Genomic DNA, 20,745 nt, shown 5'->3' on the forward strand with positions numbered 1-20,745 from the left:
GAGTAGTAACGGAGCCAAGCAATCAGCCAGCTCCGAAAGGCACATTTTGACCCGGCGCTGCAGTAATGATAATAAAAGAAGGTCTGGTGATATCCAATAACCTAACACTGTTCAATGTCACAGGCACCCAACACCTTCAGAGAGAGACAGTTGAATAGAGAGCGAGAGCAAAATAGATGCATATTAAGCAAAGTTCTTCTTTGAAAGTCACTCCGTGAACCAGCCGCGTTCTTCGGTCAGTGATTACGACGTCTACCAGGGTCCCGCACCCATAAATCGTCCCCCCTTTAAGAGGCAGCGTGCTGCTGCCCTTGCACCGATCTTCAGTGCTAGAACTTATGCTGCCAGGCCAGAGTCAAGCTAAACCGTGACATCCATCGTGACATCAAACGACACCCAAAGCCCCCATCGATCCAGGATCAGGGGTGGAATCCCTTGGGTGTGCTGTAATCACGTTGTATTTGTCCCAGAGTCGCTGCAGCAGAACTCTGCACTGTAATTGTTAGTGTGTTGAATGACAGTATTTAACATGACCTTTTGTAGTCGACAAATAACAGTCATTTATTGAATGTACACACAATATATTATAATCCCTGCCAAGCTTTTATGAAAGCTGAACCGATGCTGATGCGATGACAACAGAAAGGCGTGCAAAGAAACGTGCATCGTTTATAGCTGTGTGTCTACCTGCCCTTTGTTGTCCAGTGGCTTTTCAGGGAACACAACTGGGCCTTATTGATGGAAGAGAGGCTTATCAATAGAAAGAGGGTCGTCCAGACGGCACCACGTCTCTTTGGTTTGGTGAGGAAATCAATGCGCTTCCTCAGAAATCACTGGGCTCAGCGATACCACACGGCCCTGAGTTAAGATTGCTTTCAGTGGTTGGCTCAATGTTCCAATATGCCATCGTGGAATCGTTGCCATCAGGTTTTCCTTTCAGCTGTCTGCTTATGTTCCGCGATAACCTTCAATCAAGAGAATGATTGCACTGAAATGGTCCTTATTCTGGCTAGTTACATCACGGGCATATCCTTCATTCTATACATATACTATTCATATACTATTCAGACAACAGTTCATTAAATTTAATTTATTTACTTCAGATTTTGCTTGATATGGATTAAAGATAAAGGGAAGTGCACCACATGTAAAAAAAAAAACCTGAAAGTCTGAAAGATTCCTTCTGTTGTGTTACAATATATCAGCAGCTACCATTACTCGACAAATGCCAGCAGAGTTCACAGATGAAAGTGGGCAGTCTATCCTGTTTTATAAGTCAAGCTTTAGACTCGTGTTTTTTTATAGATATGTACTTTTTCTGACCTGGCCTTAAACTTTAATATGGTAACAAGAATTTATAAAAAGACAGATCTGCAAGTCAAATGGAAAGCAGTGAAGACTGTAATGAAGCGTTTCATTACAGTCTTGATGGATTTGGAGAATCCATTCAGCTTGATAGGATGTCAGAATAGAGAAAATGCAGTTTATATGATGGCTCACGTCAAAAATGTGCCGAAGACATTGAATACACTTCCGTCTTCATCCAATTTGGATGTTAAATGACAACCAAAAAAATCATTTGGTGACTACTCAACACACATGTAGATCCTGGCCTGTCTTTGGTTCCTTTATGGAGATGACCCAGGTGGACATGGTGAGAACGGGGACACTCATTTGTGGCTGGCACTCAAACTCCAGTGACAATAAGCTGGAAAGTAAAGCTGGCTGTTGTGGCTCCCTTCTGCGGCAGTGCGCTGTGGAAACTGACCGCCGTGTTCCTGGTAAAAATAGATCTTTTTTTTTTGACAAGTCAAATGCCTTCTCCCTCCCTGACACTGTTTCCACTTAGGTTGACACTTAAAGGAGGGAACCGTCATTGTGATTAACGACTAGTGTACTCACACGGTGTGCACACACACATCGCACACGGACAGACAGTTGGATATACACAAATGAGCACACACACATACACACACACACACACACACACACACACAGTTATACACTCACATGCACCTCCAGATAGATATACACAGACACATACTCACAAACAGACATACAGACACAAACACACACATACACACACACCTGTGTACACAGGAGGGGTCGCACGTTGATGGGCAGTCTGCGTTAAATGCCCTCACTCAAGTACGATGTCACAGATCTTTGGAATCGCTTGAAGTTCACCTTCAAGTGAATCCAGACCTCGTTCTTTCTATTAGTATCCTGCCTTGTCCAGTGTGTTATCACGACTCACACCTGGGCTCAGCCAAACACATGTGTCGCCTCTCTATAAACATATGCAGATGTGCATACATCTCGCACCACATGCACTACTTATTAGCGAGTGCCCGGGCTGCTTTACAGTCTTCTGTTTCTACCACTCCTTTTCTCTTTTTTTCTTCTTGTAGAATACATTGGCTCGTTCTTTTAGGTGGAGGCACTTGAAGCACTTCCACGAGATTGTCCGTCTCCTCGCACTTCAGCCAATCACACGACTCATCCGCCGTCGTGAAAATAGCTGCCCGCCTTAGATGTAGGCCTCTGGCAAGCACATGGTATAGCTCCCGCTTATCAATCGCAGCTGTATTGAAGCTACCACTTGAATACATGTGTATCAGTTAATAGTTTGTCAATGAATCAAATAAGCAGCTTTATCTTCTACTCAATGGTGTACAAGATTCAGACTTCCGGATTTTCAGACAGTCTATTAATAATAGAATACCATATTTACCTTGAGGTAATGGAGGATGACTCCGGTCGATGACGCCAGCTCTTCCTACTCAGGAGGCGATTGAACTCTAAAGCAGAACGGAGAAGAGGTGAGGTGGAGTGTGGAATGTGAGAGCCATAGCATTGATTGACAGATGAATAAAATAAATCTAGTTTAGGGTACCAGTAAACTTCACCACAGGCTCTGAAGACACCTGGTGGACAGACCAAGAACTGCCCATTGAAGTGGAGGAAAAGATTTTTGTGCGTTTAACCGCCATTGTGACATATGGGACACCTCTGAAAAAGGTGTGTTTGTATGTACACATGCAAACACACTTTTTGTGTGGAACGAAAACATAATCAGCCATAATCAGCTTTCCTTGCTGATCTGGGTATTTCTCCACATTTGCATTTCAGTGCTGGAACTTCCACCATAATCTGACATAGGATTAAAGAAGTAAACAAATACTTAAAAACAACAAGCTTGAGCCCTGGAAAAAAAGGTCTTAATTTCCACCACCTTTAACCAACACAGGATATCCACATGAAACCCTGAGGGATCTGTGGGTGTTGTATGTATTAGCATTCACATTAGCATTTCTGCATTTGTCCGTATCTTGTTTTTTGCTGGTCTTCTGTGTAGAGGTCAAGACATTTAAGAGCAGATAGAAGCTGCAGAAAGGCAAGGGTCTACACCACTGTGTTTGTGCGTGTGTGTTTGTTTGTCCTTCTGTGCACATATGGGTGTGTGGGTGTCCACGAACGTGTGTGTATGTGTGTGTGTGTGTGTGTGCACGTATGTGCGTGCGTGGGGGTGTTGCACGGACACAAACGTGTATTTGTGGGGGGTTTTGTTGGCGTGTGTGTGCATGGGTGTCTTGCTATGCTATCTAAAGCCTACAAACCACTTGGTTCTCAGACCATCCATCGTGAGCTAGGTCAAGGAGAGAGGACCGGGGCACCAGTAGGCTCCTCCTCCCGCCCCCTCCCCCCCACAAAGTGTTAAGGACTTTTTCCCTCTGACTGAACAGAGTTCTTATGGAAAGCGACAGGAGCATGTGGCCAGCCCAAAGTGATTTCCCGTTTTGCCATCACTTTAAGGTGATATGCTATATGTCGCCCAGTCAATTCCCCAGTACCTGTGACAGATAGAAATTGGCCGAGCTGAGGCGGCGCAAAATGGGTTTTTCACTTGATGTGAGCGAGGGTGCCGAGACGCTGGCGGTGGAATCCGAATCAGAGGCAGCCCAGCGGGCCGTTCCCCCGGCTTGCCCCGTGTTTATCTGGGAAATGCGCGGCACGGGCCGTGTAAGAGATACCATTGAGGAAGGGTCTGGGGGTAATATTGTGGAACCACAAAGTCTAGTGGCATCTTTCTGCAACAAATAATGTCTTCATCCCAAAACAATGAAAACAAATGGACTTTCGTTCACCGATGTTTGACTTGTGCTATGATATGCGGATGTAAAATGCTGAATAAATATTGCTCAACGCTATGGCCCCCATCGTTTCCTAGTTGTATCCCGACCTGTCTGTCATTAAGGTGTGTTATCAAAATCTAAAGGTATCAGCAACAAATGGTGATTGGTGAAGTGCTGATTCAGCTCAAGGCGTTATGCTTGCAGGGAAGTTAAATGGCTATACACTCTTGACTAATCCCTTGAATAGCCGGAGACACAACATTAATCTCCCCCTGTGTTTCTTTAAGCGACTGCACAACCAAGTTGTCAAATCTCTACAGCTCGTCTTAAGGCAGCGTGGCAGATCTATACCTCTAGATCCTCAGTAGTCTCAGACATATAGCCAACACAGAAATGTGGACGTCCTATTTCCTGCTGAAAAGGCAAATGTACCGAGCCATTTTTTCCCTTCCAATTCTCCAAACCGCCTGCTAATCCTTGTTTGTGCCAGAGGCTAATTTGCTCATTCACACGGAACTGCATTTTGTAATGAGTCAAATTATTTTTTTGGTTTGTTATTATCTCCTAACCCGTAACCAGTGGAGAATTTCATTTCAGCATCATTATTAGTTTATGCATTATTTGTCTAGGATTGCGTTCAGTGAAAAACGGATTGCAAATATGAACAACAGGCAGGGAGATTTTTGCCCCGGGAAAGTATTAATACAAAGAGATTGTATTTTAGTTTAGACTTTTCTGTCTCCGCGTCCTTATTCCCGGCCTGTCCCGATTGCCACAGCGTTATCGGCTGAAAACAGGGAAAACTCTTCCCTGCTTCCCCTCTCGTTTGCTCGTCTGCGTGACCCCAGCATTAGCCCGGACACACAACCGGCACAGAAGTGGAAGCAATTAAAAGAGAAAGCCGGATGGCCTGGGTGCCCACGCGGCCGCTGAGGAGGGGGGTTCCCAGGCTGTTATGATAATAAAGCCTTGACAGATCATTACCCAGGCTCTCGTACCCCTGCCCGCCTTTCTCTCCGTATGCAGATGAGGCATTTTGACACACACACACGCACGCACGCACGCACGCACGCACGCACACACACACACACACAAATAGGGCTCAACGTCACTTAAAAAAGACTGTATATGTAAAACCCCCAGTGTTTGAAGACTTTGTTACCTGCTGTCCTTGCTGTTTTTGCCGTCTTGCATTTTCTTTCTATTACGGTTTCTCCTCTGCTTACCTTTATTTTTTAGTGTTTATTTTTTTCCATGAATATAAAACAAGTATATGCTTATTTGCAGTTGGCTGTTGGACAAGGCCACTCTCCTTTACTGAAGTCAAACTCTTGTTTGAAGAAGTTTTGCTCCTCCATTCCATTGCATTGCAGTAGCTGTACAGACCTAATGATATTTTCCTTATAAACTGGTATTTCATTATTGGTAAAAGATGTTAACACATCAACACTGAGGCAAACACAAATGGTGTGGTGTTTAATTGCACTTTAATTACGACAAGCTTTGCCTCGCTGGGACAACAAGACCGTTAAATAAGTGTATTTTTCTCCACTAAATGGAAACAGAGAATGCCAATGTACTTCGTTGTGGCTTCATTAATCTGTTCCGTCTTTTTAAACCGCCAATGGAAGTGGCCTTAAACATAAAAGCGCCCAGTAATTAATTATTTGTATGTATTTACTCTGCAAGCATAAATAACGACTTTACAATAGTACTTTGTGCTTTTTTATGAGCCTTTATAGCAGTAGTAATTGCTGTTCACTGGGGCCATGCCCCGTTGCATATACAACCCCACAAACCCATGAATCCATCCATGGATTATACCGTGATGAGTTGTGCTGTTGGAAATGTCCAGGAGTCAGAGACATAATCACTTTAGTGACAAGGGGATGTCGGTCAGGTGTACCAGACTGCATTCATGAAGTTATCAAAGCTGCCAGTCAACCCCTATCGTTTCACCTGACTGACAGCCAAATGCCAAGTCAACAGAATGAACCTGATTGACCGGTTAATTCAGAGATCTCTGCATCGCTACTGAATAGAATCTCGCCTCTCCCCCGCCTTCCCCGTGCAGACAGTATGGCTCCACATATGGTCGCTTTCAGCAGCACTATTGGAAGGTTAACCTTGTTTGTGAATACTGGCGTGTTCACAGTCCTTTACACTTTTTGGGTGTGATATTAGGGAGACCCACGCTGATGTTTTCCAACGGCACACTTTAAGCCCGTAATTATCAGTAAGGCGAAGGCGAGGACGCTTTACGGTAATTATAGCATCGCATATGTTGCGAAATGAACATGTTCCATTGTTGCCTTGACTACACCATCAACTACTGTTGCAGTTGAGCAACCGTCCAAGAGAAATACATTATTGACTAAAATGAACAGACATTATTGAGCAAGTTGGGTTGAATATTACCGTTAAGTGTCTGCATTTATGCTGCTGCTTTAAAGTACCTTTTTTGTTTAATTAAATCTTACATTAAGTTGATCATTTAGCAATGTTTCCTATTTTATCATATATGTCAGCATTGAGGTGCTATTAACTGCTATGGTTTATCCAATGCAAATGTTATAGGCGTAATATAATAAGAGAAATTACGAAAGACCAGCACGTCTTACTGGCATAAGAAATGGACATCTGCTGAAGAGTATGGGAAATATTTTATAATTGGCATATTCTCCTGAGTCAGGATTAACAAAAAAACCACTGTCAATCTTTCTTCTTCAACTTATTTATCAGCTCGCGAATTAGCTATTCCCATCTGCACAACAAGTCACCAAAGATCAGCCTGACCTTCTCATTGGACATGACACCTGTCAATCTTGGGTATCATTTGAAGAGTCCTGTGGCACTGCTGTTTAACCTTTAAAGCCAGCCCATAAGAATAAGCTGCCGTGCATGGTTATTGTTGCACAGACTTCTTCAAGAATGGCTTCCTCCGCAGCCAGCAACCCAGTAAACAATTCCCTCCCTTACAAGGAATGAGCCCACTAGGGAGATGTGCTTGTTAGTGAGGTGGGGGGTTCATAAGAGTCAATTCTTACAGAAAAAAATTGTGTTTAAAAAACCCATAACCCCAAGCGCCTTACTTGCACTCTCTACTACGTCTGAGTTCAGGGTGTTAAAAGGCTGTCTACAATTGCTACCCTCTTGTCTCTGCACTTTTGTGAAGCTTTAAGGCTCAACCTGCTGCGATGTATTGATGATGCTTCTGCAGCAGGTCAGAGAGGGTGGTGATGGATCAACTAACAGGTGAACGTGTGGAATTCACTCAATGAGGCCCGGAAACCCCTGGGGATCTCGATAAAGAGTGGGCCGTTCATTAGAGACATTGCGGGGCACTCATTGAAAACCTCTAATTGCCATTGAGTACAACAAGGCAGCACGCTTTATGGCCAGGGTTGAAACTGAGTCAACAAGTAAAAACTGCCTTCAAAAGTTACAATGAGGGTCTTTCAATAATTGCACATATCTTGTCTCTTTCGTTCGTTCATCGGCACGCACACGCACACTTGACCGTATGACATTGCTTTGTGTGTGTCCCCCATTCTTCTGCTCATGGCCATAGATATTGGAGTGTAATAGGGGTGAGGGAAAGGAGAACAGAAGGGAGGGTGAAATGAATGGGAAGAAAAAGGATGAAGGGGCGACGGTGAGAGAGAGAGAGAAAGAGAGAGAGACAGGGAGAGAGGGAGAGGCCAGGAAGGTGTTAAGACAATAAAGACGGATATGGGTGAAAAGGCCAATGACAGAGAGAGAGACCAGGCAAGGTGATTCTGCAAGAGGAAGAGCATGGTGGAGGAAGACAAAGGGGGAGACTTGACAGAGAGAAAGGCAGCCCAGACTCTCTCCTGAGATTTAACGGCAGCACTCTGGCCTTGCCGCAGATCCCTCTCCCTTGGTTGGAACAAGATGCTATCCATCACCGACTCATTACAGCTAAGCACCCTTTCTTCACACGGCAACGTGGTGTAGAAGTAGGGCTTTCTGAATGGCGTATGCACTGTGCACTCTTGATGCTGGTTTCAATACATTATTTCCGCGGAAATTCATGGGTGCTGGACTTTAGACTGTGCCCTCAGTAGGAAAACGTGCTCAAGGCTAAGGTTTATATCGGGATCAAAGCAGAAGACACAGATTTTGTGAATTGGATTTCAGTAGGAGTAGCTAATGACTTGAGATTGCAGACCTTCTTGAACCTTTGAAAAGAGAATACGCATACTTTTGGAAAAGCTTCACAGGATTAGAAAATACCAGACCCATAGAATCTAACAGCTCTGGCACTCGCAAACCCTTAGAGGTGAATCCATGTGATGCCAAGCAAATTTTCACCAAGCAGAAACTAAATATTCCTGAGAGTTTGCAACCATTTTTTCACGAAAATATATTATTTTCCCTCCTCAACACTGTCTGCTGGCCAAGTCTCAAAACAATCATCCCTGGCCTGATTAATGTCTCGCTCGAGGCAGCGATGCAAGCCAGCCAATGGGGAGCGAGAGGGAATGGCTTGATGCACTGAGCAAAAGGGTTCCAAGTGGTACTCAAAGTCTATTCTGATAGATGTGACGTCGCCGAGGAAACCACTGGAGCAGGGGCTGCATGATGCTTGTGTTTCGGGTGGCGCATCGATGCGTACGCGGCGAGGAACCGGCGAGGAATCTGTTTCCGGAGGCTTTTTTTCCTAAATGTGTGCAATGTGTTAGTGGGCCACACAAGCAGATAAACAGACAGCTAGACACGGACCGAAAGACAGAGGGAAAAGGGAAAAATCATATTTGTAATGTAATGCCTCGGATGCAGGCCTTTGGTTGCCAGTTCAATCATCAGGAAAACCGAAAAAAAGAAATGGAAAGCAGCTAAATCAAAGCAGGCGATTCTTCTTCGACCTTTTGGCATCTTATTCCATCTGCTGGTGAAAAGGTTTTTTTGGCCTTGAGTTGTCCAACATGTGGGATTGTCTGAATGCCTGGCCCATGAATAGATACTTATCCCAAAAGACTGAGGTGAATGAAGAAATATATAAATATGTTCTGTTTGCATCCGCAATTAGCTCCAGCGGACGAAAATTCACTGTGTTTAAATACGCTATTGATGACACAAGACCCTCTATCACCCTCATAATTTCTCTTATTAAATGCTTCGTTAAACCCAATACAGTATTTCATAAACAAGCTTCAGCAGATCCACACCGACCCTCCAGAACCATGCAATTAGTGTGACCCCCCTGGCCTTTGCTGTCAGCAGTTAATAAAGGATTAATGAAGATTAACAAGTTGATTGAGGTTCAAAACACAAAGACACGCAGGTACAAATCAATTAATAAAGTTGTAACAGGAAGTCAACCCTTATTAGTTAATATCTTAATTCTGGTGCGTGGGTGTCAGTGTGTGTTTATTATGGATGAGCAGGATTTTATCAGACATCATTCACACTTGAGTGAACTTGCGTCCTGCCGATGATAGACAACATCACATTTAAACATTCCCTAAATGGGAGTGTGAAGACATGATGTGAGGCGGAGTTGCAAATAGAAGGCGGAAGAGAGGAGGAAGTGGCAAGTAAAATTGGGTTTTGTTGACAGGGGAGCGGTATCAGAGAGGAGAAAAGAAAAAGGAGGTTGGTATTGACGGATAGGTCAGAGTTAAAGGAGGCATGCATGTGTGCGTGCGTCTGTGTGTTTGTGTGTCTGTGTGTGTGGGCGGGTGTATACGCACGCACACGTGTGTGTGTGTGTGTGTGTGTGTGTGTGTGTGTGTGTGTGTGTGTGTCTGGGTGAGGGCGATTGTGTGGCTGTTCTGTCAAGCTTGGCACATTTCTCCCCTCGTTAAAGTCTCCCTCTCTGGCTGCAGTGGGGGTTTGTGGTCCTCCCCCACGGCTAGCCCCGGAGCACGGATCCATCCGGCCCGGCCCTCCTGTCAACCCCAGCCCAGCTCAGCAGCTCTGGCCCGGGCATCTGTCAGCCCGTTCAGGCCCCTGTCAGCTGCAGACTATTGGCTGGTCGGCCGCTGGCACGCCGCAGCAGCGGAGGGGGAAAGGATAGTGTATTTCAACGGGGCATCCATCAACAAGGCTCCTGGTAAAATAGTGTGGAAGTGCAGCAGCGGCATCCATCATAAACAGTCTTAGAGCCACTCTGGCCCTGCTTTTCTGTGGCACTGATCAACAGCACAGGCTCTGCTCTGAAATCCAAAATAAAGAAGTGCAGGCAACAGGCGTCGCGGCTGCAGGCCTCTGGTGTTTATTGAAATGCAGAGAAGCTGTTATTTTACGAGTTGAGAAAGTTTGCGGTGGATTGACAGGACTTTGAAAGGAGCTGGTGGGTGAGACGTGGCTCATTTGAATGTGAAATGAAGGGCCTTGAGTTGCCAATATTTTAATTGAATAGTGGTCATATTGGTTTAAAAACATCCTCAAAATGAACCACCAAGACATGGCGAGCCGATATTGAGCTGATTAAATCACAGCTCTGTTTTAATTTCTTACGAAACAGCCAAGAATGCCATATCTCAGCGCCCTCTACCAACGGAACGTCTATGGCCCCCCCGGTGGCAGGGCATTTGTTTTTGTTATTTTTTAATCTTTGATCTTTGTTTGTTAAGCCAAGCGTAACCGCCCCCCCCCCCCCCCAAAAAAAAATGGATCAATGTCTCTCCGACAACCACCTGACAGCTTGTTCCGCCCAGAGCCAGGCTTACAGACAAGATACAAGATGCTTCGACAGATGACAGGAAGCTTGTGCCAAGCCTCTCGGCAGAGAACCGGAAGTACCTTTTACCCAGCATGCTCGGCTCTTTGCATTGGTTTGGGGAGCGTCAGAGAGAGGGACAAGAGGCAAAGAGCATATGGAAGTGTGAGAATATGAACCCTTTTTCAGCCCCATGAATAGTGGCCCTGAGACACCGGCCACAGCTCCCTCCTCTGCTCCTCATGGGGTCGACAGAGAGGTGTCACAACTGGAAGGGAAGAAGAATGCAAAATCTTTGGAGGGAGACATCTATGTGGGCCAACTGGAGGGAAGGGAACAACAGAGAGGCTGCGAAGCTGGGGTGAAAAGGAAGTGCTCATGGGCCACCTACAATCTTTATTTAGCTGCATGCAATGCACTGTTGGTGTGTTTTCTTGAGCTCTATTTTAAAGTTATTTATTTATTTGCCCATACGGGGCAGCATATGGCGAGTGACATGCGTTTGGAATGCACATAGCTTGGCTTGTATGGAGGGATTACGCAATACCTTGGAGGTGAGGCTCTCCGCATGAGTGCCAGTCAGACTAATGTTTGCACTTACCTGCACTAAGTAGTTAATTGAGTATGCCTAGTCGCTACGCCACTAAAAACACCTCAAAGTGGTGTTGAATGTGGATTTTAAATTGGCATGTTTCCCTTAGTGGTTTTTTTCATTGCTGCTTACAAAATGAAGACAGCAAAATGTCAGATTGACACCCACACAAGTTACACAACCATATGATTATGTATCCTGCTGTTTTATTCTACATTCTGTGTTTCTTATCTATATATTGCTATGAGTGGTTTGTTGAAACGCTGAAATGTGTTGTTGCTTTCACGTAGGTTTTTATTCATTGAGAGTATCCATAATGTACTCAGCAATGGCATCACTGCGCTCATATAATCCTTTTCCTACCTCTGTCAACCAAGCAAGCTTACAGGGCCAAGGTCGGCCGTCAGGGTTAAGTGTCTCTCTCAGGGTCAACTCCACACTTAGCAAGGAGGAATGATAGATTGAATCAGTAACCCCCTCCCTCCCCTTATCCCTCCAGCATCTTACCGCCAGACAAACTGCTCCACCTCCACCACCTCTAACATGACGTTGAGCGCTAAATCCAAGGCCTACTGCTCCGGTGAGCACCCAATTGGTAAAGTTGGCACGCACTCGCCCTAAGTGCTTCATTGGGTATGCAGGTGCATCCTGTCGCTTTAGCGCAAACACCTTAACGGCTTGATGAATGTGGATCGATGTTTATATTGCAAAAAAAAAAAAAAGTATCTACTTTTTCCTAGCAATTTAATGGCCGCAGCCTAACGAGGACGTCCTAGAACGTCTTGTCCGGCGGATAGACGCCCACGCAACCACGCCGACCGTGCGGCCCCCGTGTCCTGCTGGGAGGTGAAGCAAGGCATCCGAAAGCCTGTTGCGTTCGCACCGGTGCACACCACTAGTAGTGTTAGCGTGTGGTGGATTTGCCCCCACGCTTCACCTCTGTGTTAACCAAGCACCCTGGCATCACCAGACACCTGGCCCCCTCCCCTCCCCTCCCCTCCCCTCCCCTCTGCCCCGGCTGATCCGCCCTCCCTCTCTCTGCACAGCCCAGCCCTGAGCCGGTCCCCATCCTGGGGGCTCAGGGGAGCCATGGATTTGCATCGGAGACGCATCCGCCGCCAGCTTGCATTACGGCCCATATTCCCTCTCATTGATCCTGACGTCGTCTCCGTTTACGTTTATTCTCATTACGCGGCAGACTTGCGCCTCTCCTCCACCCGCCTCCCCCGCTCTGTCTCGCTCTCTCCTTCTAGGTTTGCTCTCTCTCTCTCGCACTCTCTCTCTCTCCTTCTCTCTCTCGCACTCTCTCTCTCTCTCTCTCATTTTCTCTTCACTCTCTCTCTCTCCGTCTCTCTCTCTCCCTCTCTTTCTCTCTCTCTTTCTCTCTCTCTTTCTAGTGCTCCCTCTCTCTCTCTCTCTCATTTTCTCTTCACTCTCTCTCTCTCTCTGTTTCTCTCTCTCTCCTTCTCTCTCGCTCTCTCTCTCTCTTCCTCTCTCTCTCTCTCACCCTCTGCCGTGTAATGACAGCAGGCAGTGAGGAGTAAACAGGAGGATGCGGCTGTCCCATCTCATCTGGAGGAATAGGCTCACTGTTAAAGGAGATGTACTCATCAGACAGAACATGTAGAGCAGAGGAGAGGAGGAAGAGGGGGCCAGAGGCGTTCTTCATCCCTTTAAAGAATGGGAGGAAGAGGATGTGTTGGTGTGAATCCAGTCAATTATTTAGGTCACCCTACTTTCCCAAACCATAAACGTCCTCAATAGTCACAGCTTTGCATCTACTACCTGGAAGTAGGTAGTTGTGGCTAATTACCCATCATGCTCCATGGTTCTCTTTAGTGAGACTGCGTACAACAGAATGAAGAGGGTTTCACTCATCGTTCCGCTCATTCGCGTCAACCCCTTCCGACACTACGCTTTCACCACGCATTCTGTTATGCCTCTCACCATATGTTGCTCTGGTATTCCCCCACACAGGTGTTACGTGGATGACAAGGTGTCCAAGGTGGCCTGGCTCAACCGATCCAACATCATCTTCGCAGGCCAGGACAAGTGGTCCTTGGACCCCAGAGTCGACCTGGTCACGAAAGGACAACTGGAATACAGCCTACGCATACAGAAGGTAATACCAATAGCCAAGTGCTAGCATGTGCTCTATTGCAACACTTTGTCACGGCTATTGTTTCTCAAGGGTTTTCATGAGTGCTGTGGTGCCAATAGAACAAGTGACTGCAAAGTCATTATATTCACAGGAGAAAGGAAAGGCGACGGGGGTTAGATTAGTATTACAATTAAATAATCTCAGTGAAAATGCTGAACCTTAAGATGGAATGGCTTTTACCAGCCAAACGTACGTGACGGTTCAACATGTTCCACTGCTGAGCCGGCCTCTCTCTTCTTCCAGGTGGACGTCTACGATGAAGGGTCCTACACCTGCTCTATACAGACCAAGCAGCAGCCCAAGACTTCGCAGGTCTACCTCATTGTTATGGGTACGTCGACCCCGCCCACCTACACAACACTGCGGGCAAAGGAACTGTTAGTTATAAATCAAGGAATGATTTAGACCGTGTGGGGGGAACTCGGCCTCTCCTTCATGTAGGACCTCTGATGTGGACGTTTGATTTGGTGATTTAGTAAGAACTGAAAGAGAGCATTGATTATATTTCTAGTTTTGTTGTTTTGTCATTATTTTTGGCTGATGGCTGCAGAAAGGTAGACTGTGGACACCCAGGACCTTTCAGCGGGGAGAAAATAGGGACCTAGCCCCTATTTTCAGTCCGTCATAGACCTCATAGTATATATATATATTTTTTTTTTTTTTTTGAGGATTGCTAGCACACAGCATAGTCGGCGTCAACATAGGCGTTGCTTTCCATGTGTCTCTCCTATGAAATTGACAGCCAATGTGCCGTGTTAGCGTTCCGCAAGTGAATTGGCGGAATATTCCCTGTGAAAAGAAAAGCCATTTGTCAGGAGTGGCTGACCAAAGCAATATTTTTTCCCTGGTCGATTTTAAATGAATCATAAGCGCACTCTTTTGAAAAATAAAAAAACCTTCAGCTTCACTTTTCAATTTCAGTGATGTGTAAGAAGTCATTCCTGGGGAAGAGGGATGACGGAACAACTTTGAGTGAGGGGAGGGCTGGGGATGGAGGGAGGCGGTGCTATTGTTGAGTCTCACTGGGATTTTTGGCCTTCCAATACGATATCTTGTATTTGATTACAAACTTAGGATAGCCTGTTTATGCAGATCATGTTGTAAAGCAAATCATTTTTTTTTTGTAAAACCTTTTTTATTATAGTGACAGAGAACGACAACAGCCAATGCTTTAATAAGATACAGTTACCTAACCCTTACAAAATACCACTCGAAAATGGCTATCAAATGAGTATCCTTGAAAAATAAAACGAAAACCTTAAAAAGCCAAAACAAATAGAGAAACACATCATTTAGAAGCTCTCATCCTGTTACCTGCAGCTGCAGTGATTTATCACGTCCTACCTGTAACTCATACCAACCAGACAGATTTGAATTGCTCGTAAGTTCCCTCATGAATGCATTTTCTTTGAAGCATATGAACAAATTGAGCCTTGAAAGAGACTATGAGCCGGGCATCAAAGTCCCAAAAATTGGGAATTTATTACCCATAGAAACGGCAAGTCTCTGTAACCTTGTTTTCGAAGCCCTCGCTAGTTGACAGAAACTGCTCTTAACCTGTCAGAAACAGGCCGCCTGACGGGAGGCTGCATCTGAAGCTCAGAAATGGAAAGTGTGTGGGTGCGTACGTGTGTGAAAGTGCTTGTGTGTGTGTGTGTGTGTGTGTGTGTGTGTGTGTGTGTGTGTGTGTGTGTGTGTGTGTGTATTCCCTTCTATCTTCTTTCTTTCATACTCTATCCACGATGGCGGGAATCCCATAGTGCAACCCAATGCAATCCCTGGCAGCGGATCGTCCCAGCCGACCGGAGAGTCTGGTGTTGTGGCTGCAGGAGTGCAGTGCGGTCCCGCATGCCCTCGCCGTAACCCACACCACTTGTCATATAGAACCCTTCTCAGGATAAACACTGTGGTTGTCTTGAAGAGCGGAGGCCTCTGGTATCTTTCCATCAAGGATCACCCCTGCCGGATGATCTCCTCTTCATTTAACCATGAACTATAGATATCTCCTCCATTAATAGCGTTTTAAAAGGTCAATATGCGAATTGATTCTCTCGTTCCAGGTTCCATGGGGGCAAATTACCTCTCCTTCCCAGAATCCATTGTGTCCGATTATATGCCACTTGATCATCGGAATGTCCTGCTACACTTCCACCGTTTCATCGGGGGGCCTCGTTAATCATGGCTAATGTGACAGTTATAGCCAAACATTGATTCTCCCTCTTGCTTTCTTTCTTTGTTTCTCCCCCTCTTTTGTTCGTCACCTGATATTTTGCCCTCTGTTGTACCTCTCTGAGCCCCATTCAGTTTCTGCTGCCATTGACGTTCTCTCCCTGCTGTCGCCACTTCCACGCTTTTTGTGCGAGCGTAATCTTCCTCTTGAGGTCGGGTGATTGCGTTGCAGTGCTTAAGGCAGCCAGGGCATCTGGAAGAGACTCTTTATTCATATTCCTTTCACTCTAAGCATTTTGCATATCACGTTGTTTCTTTTGCAGGCGTAGATGGCATTGGAAACAGTTTTTACTAGTGGCAGTGGAGCGGTTAGTCTTAGAATGACCCTGAAAACATTCTGCTAATAGATTCGGCTCAGAATGGATTAACAGATGGGTATCTATTAATCTGTTCATTATATCTGTGTATCAATCTTTTTGGGTTAATGCAGCACTTATGCCGCGAGATCCATTGCCCCTTCATTGCAAAGTGACGGTTGCTTGGCGGTAAACGATATCACCTACAGCAAAATAATAATGCCTCCGCAGTAGCATAAAGACAACCCCGCCCCACACTAAAAAGCACACACAAACAGACACACAGACACAGACACAAACTCTTAAACACACGCATTTAGGTACACACACTCACCATCTCGCATGACCCCATGCAGACACGCACACAAATACACACGTGCACATACAAGAAAACCCAATCAAGTCGGGGGGATAATAACTCACCCAGCCTTCATCTTTTAATGGGTATGAGAACATTCCAAGCGTCAAACATGGCCGCCGGTTACAGACATGATAGCAGGTTCACATAACCAAAGCTGACAATTTACTGCTAGCAGGGACAGCGGCGTAATTGGAAAACAAATGATCAGACAAAGTAAATTTGCAGTGGGTGATAAAGTGTTAGCCTTGCGGGGCTCCAATGAGCAGCACCAGGCATTGGGGTCAATGCACATGGCAAGAATTCTAATAATGACTCATTTTCCAGAACATTCCCCTTCGATAATTTTTTATATGCGCTATTGACATTTTTGCTGGGCAAGTTGTTTCCACTGATCAACTGACCGGCTGATGTCACTTCCGGTTTGAATTAGAACTACTGACCAGTATATACACTGCTCTTTGGTGTGCCACAGTGTGTGTTATGTCCGTGTGTGCGTGCGTGCGTGCATGCTCACGTGCATTTGTGTGGGTGTATGTTTGCGATTGCATGTGTAAGTGTGTCTAGTAAATGTTGCGTGATTGGTGGAGCAGCACATTAAATTGTACATGTTTACATTTAAGTAGTGTGGGGGCTCATTATCTACAGTGTTATTATCTGTATTGATGTCGCTGACATTTATGTTATTGACTAAAACAGTACAGATAGACTTCTTACACGGCATATCAATATTTTATCACATGGTATAGCCACTTATTACCCGACATAATTGTTTTCAGATCAATAAATAATGGCTACTGCGGTCAGTAATTTATCAAATATACAATAGTATAATCTTATTCTAAAACATGGAAAAAGCATATGAATGGTAATTATAAATAAATTAGAGCTATTCTTTATTTTAAGTAAACATATTTTTGTTTGTCTTTTGCTATCTTACCTTGAAGACCTTCTTCATTGTTAGGCTTACATTCTTTTTATTCATCGCAAGAATAAAAGTTTAAATATGATCTTTTCAAGAATTGAGTGAAGTGAGAATAACTTTCTGAAACAATTGGGTTCCAGTTTCATCATTCATCGTATCGTATCGGATCATTGCAACCGAAGCTCCTGACATCTTAAATGGAAACTAACAGAGCATGGAGCTAGGCAATATACCTAAAAAATCAACGGTAAAACCAAATCATCTCTTTCATTACAGGTAAATCATTTAATAATTTACCACTGCAAGCTCTTCTGTACAACAAAGCACTGAAAATAATTGAGGTCAATGCCAATTGTCTCAAATTGATTTCCTTTGCTAATCATCGACTTAATGGCTAAAGCTTCAATGACCAGTAAGGTCATTCCATGTACCGGTACACAGGCATCCCAACACAGGGAACATCACGCAAATAAATTGACTTGTTTGACCTTAATTTGACCTATGCATTGCCTTTCTTGCTGATCACATATGCATAGGCTGTAGAAACCTCATGCACAGTAACACACATGCCTTCGTCCGTCATTCTCTGCACCACAACCTTATGCTCCCCTGCACAATACTAATTCATATTTACTCCTTCGAAGGCAGTGCTTGATCACCTATTCCAAATAAGAATTGATCTGTTATCTCAGTGTTTGCGTATAAGTCAGCATTTTGTTTGACCTTTAGGAAAGTTTCACTCTTCGATAAGTCAATACATTCCATTTTGTGCATAAAGACATACGATTGCAAGAGTTTGCCCTACCAAATATTCAAGACATAGCTCATATATATTTTTGGTCATCTTCTACTATCGAGGATGGTTGAAAAATAGATTTTTTTACCCCTTTATTGACTCTGCAAGGGCCTTTCACCAAAATATTTAGTTCACAAGTAAACACGCTTAAACAAATCTTATTCGGCAATCAGCAACAGCACTTTAGAAATTCAGAAGTAAAATATCCATAATTGTTTAACAAAACAACCAGAGTGAATATTAAGTGTATTTAGTTTTTTGCAAAGGGCAAAAGTGCTGCAAGTTTCAGAATGTGTTGTTTGGGACCAATATTTGCTGCAAGCCTTTGCTTTCCTCAGAGTGGTGAGCACTCTCCCCGCTCTCTCAGGCAAACACTATCGCGGCCTCCTGAGAGGCCAAAATGTCATTGAAAGTCATTATGAACTCTCAATGTAGGGAGGAAGTTAGCGGAGAGCCACGGTTATTCTCCCAGTCCCAGTGTACAGCTCTTTCGAATAGATTTGTGTTGTTTTATTCAAGCTCCAGCAAGTACTGCGAGTCGTCGTCCCCCATCCCACCACTTTTATGTCCCATGCGGTGGGTCTAAAGTGAACCTTGAGTTTGAGGCAGGCTGCTATAGCATATGAACACTTCCAACCAGTGGGCATTTTTACCTATCTTGAGCTGAAGGTGAGAGCAACACAATGGCCCCTTTTCTCTTCCGCCCTGTCATTCAGTGCATACTCGGTCCGAATGCTGCAGTGTTTAAGAGAGAGATAGTCTGGCGCTACTTAGACATGCTAGTCTATCAGGAGGGAACAGGTTTGTGTGTGTGTGTGTGTGTGTGTGTGTGTGTGTGTGTGTGTGTGTGTGTGTGTGTGTGTGTGTGTGTGTGTGTGTGTGTGTGTGTGTGTGTGTGTGTGTGTGTGTTTTGTGTGAGAGTTTGTCCTTATTTTGTCAACTCCGGTGTTTCCTGTTTTTGAATGTGTATGTGTGTTCTGTAAATTGTGCGTGTCTGTGCTGGCCATTGTGTGTGTGTGTGTGTGTGTGTGTGTGTGTGTGTGCTAACAGTTGTGTGTGTGTGTGTGTGTGTGTGTGTGCGTTTGTGTGTGGGTGGTCATCGGCGGTGAAGTGGGTTTGTATAACAGTGCGGATGAAAGTGTGAGTACACTGTGTGTGTGTGTGTGCGTGCATAGCAGGGTGTGCCTTGCCTGGCCGTGCATGTGCTGGAGAATGGCCGCTACTTTACAGTCTGAGCAAAGAGAAGGGCTGACCTTTCAACAATCATCCAGGGACGATCGGAACCTTTCAGCGAGGCTTCTGAAACCATCCATCTGCTTCCACCTCCCTCGCGCTGCGTCTCACCTCACCCCCAACACCTACGTTCACTCATTTTCTGCTGCTGCACTTTTGTTAGGAACTGCACACACACACACACACACACACACACACACACACACACAACACGCTAGGTCTACAAACAGGGAAGAGCAGCAGCATCGAAATATTCATTTGGACACAATGATGTGTTATGATGAGACATGTGGATGCGCTCGCTGACAGCTATAGGGCCGAGACAGACAACCCAGAACAGCGTATGATTAGCGTTGTATGGAGTTTAATCCACACTCGGCCAGGCGCTTCTGAGTTCTGTCACAACTGCAGTCTTGAAAGTCTGGGAGGTTGAGAACACAATGTTGACCGTAATTGTTATGTTGTCGTAACTTTAAATTGGAATAAGTTGACATGTAAATTGCACATGTACTGATCCTGCGATCCGGTATGAAACCAGTGGGAGGGCGTGTGAATCTGGTATCACTCACACATACATACATACATACATACATACATACATACATACATACATACATACATACATACATACATACATACTCACAGACTGTACACACTGCCCACTGGAATTCAGACCATCTATTATTATTACATCCATGAGCTGGCCATCTATCCTCACCTGTCCTGGAAATCCCTAACAAGCATCTCATGTAGCGACCAACCTACAACACCCACTCACTGAGAGCCCCTCTGAAACACCAGTCACAGACCCTAACGAACGGCTAACAAGCAGCCCTGCAGAGGTCAGCGCAGGTCAACCCTCCAACACCAAGTCAAGTCCGCTGTCAGCTCGCCACACTGGTGCAGCGAGAGCCAGCATTAGTGGGCGCAGTGTCTCCCAGAGCCAGCCGTCCCTACCAGAATCCTGGGCCGCAGTGTTCATTAACCGTGTAAAGAACTGCCTAATTGTCCAAAGGAGGTCTTGGTTGCAGGGCTCCAGAGGGCGACTAATTTGGTCGCACATGCGACCAAAATATTTAAGGGTGCGACTAATAATTTTTCTAGGTCGCACTGGTGCACCTGACGCTGCCCAAGGGTGAAAACATAAATTTCCTTTGCATCATCTCTATGTGTTCTCCTGTGACCGAACTCACACTCGTGGTAGGATCATATCGTGGTCTAAACCAATAAGAGAAAGAGCTCGGTCGGCTCTTTGCCTCTGATTGGCTGTGGTCTTGTTCACTGCTTGTGTGTGTTTAAAAATTGCAAGCGACCTGAGTGCCAGAGTAACT

At 45.1% G+C, this 20,745-nt stretch overlaps 1 protein-coding gene across 1 annotated transcript in view; it reads left to right on the forward strand.

Annotated features, from left to right (window-relative positions):
* The window catches only part of lsamp (limbic system associated membrane protein), a gene marked incomplete at its 5' end in the record, with an annotated part of 143,740 nt that overhangs the window by 73,348 nt on the left and 49,647 nt on the right, over positions 1-20,745 (forward strand). Inside the window, 2 exons of the mRNA XM_084466325.1 lie at positions 13,394-13,538; positions 13,821-13,908. Coding sequence (XP_084322451.1) covers positions 13,394-13,538; positions 13,821-13,908 — 233 coding nt within the window. The remainder of the gene's footprint in view (positions 1-13,393; positions 13,539-13,820; positions 13,909-20,745) is intronic.

Source organism: Micromesistius poutassou (assembly GCF_964030765.1).
Source record: "Micromesistius poutassou genome assembly, chromosome: 4".
NCBI classification, from domain to species: Eukaryota; Metazoa; Chordata; class Actinopteri; order Gadiformes; family Gadidae; genus Micromesistius; species Micromesistius poutassou.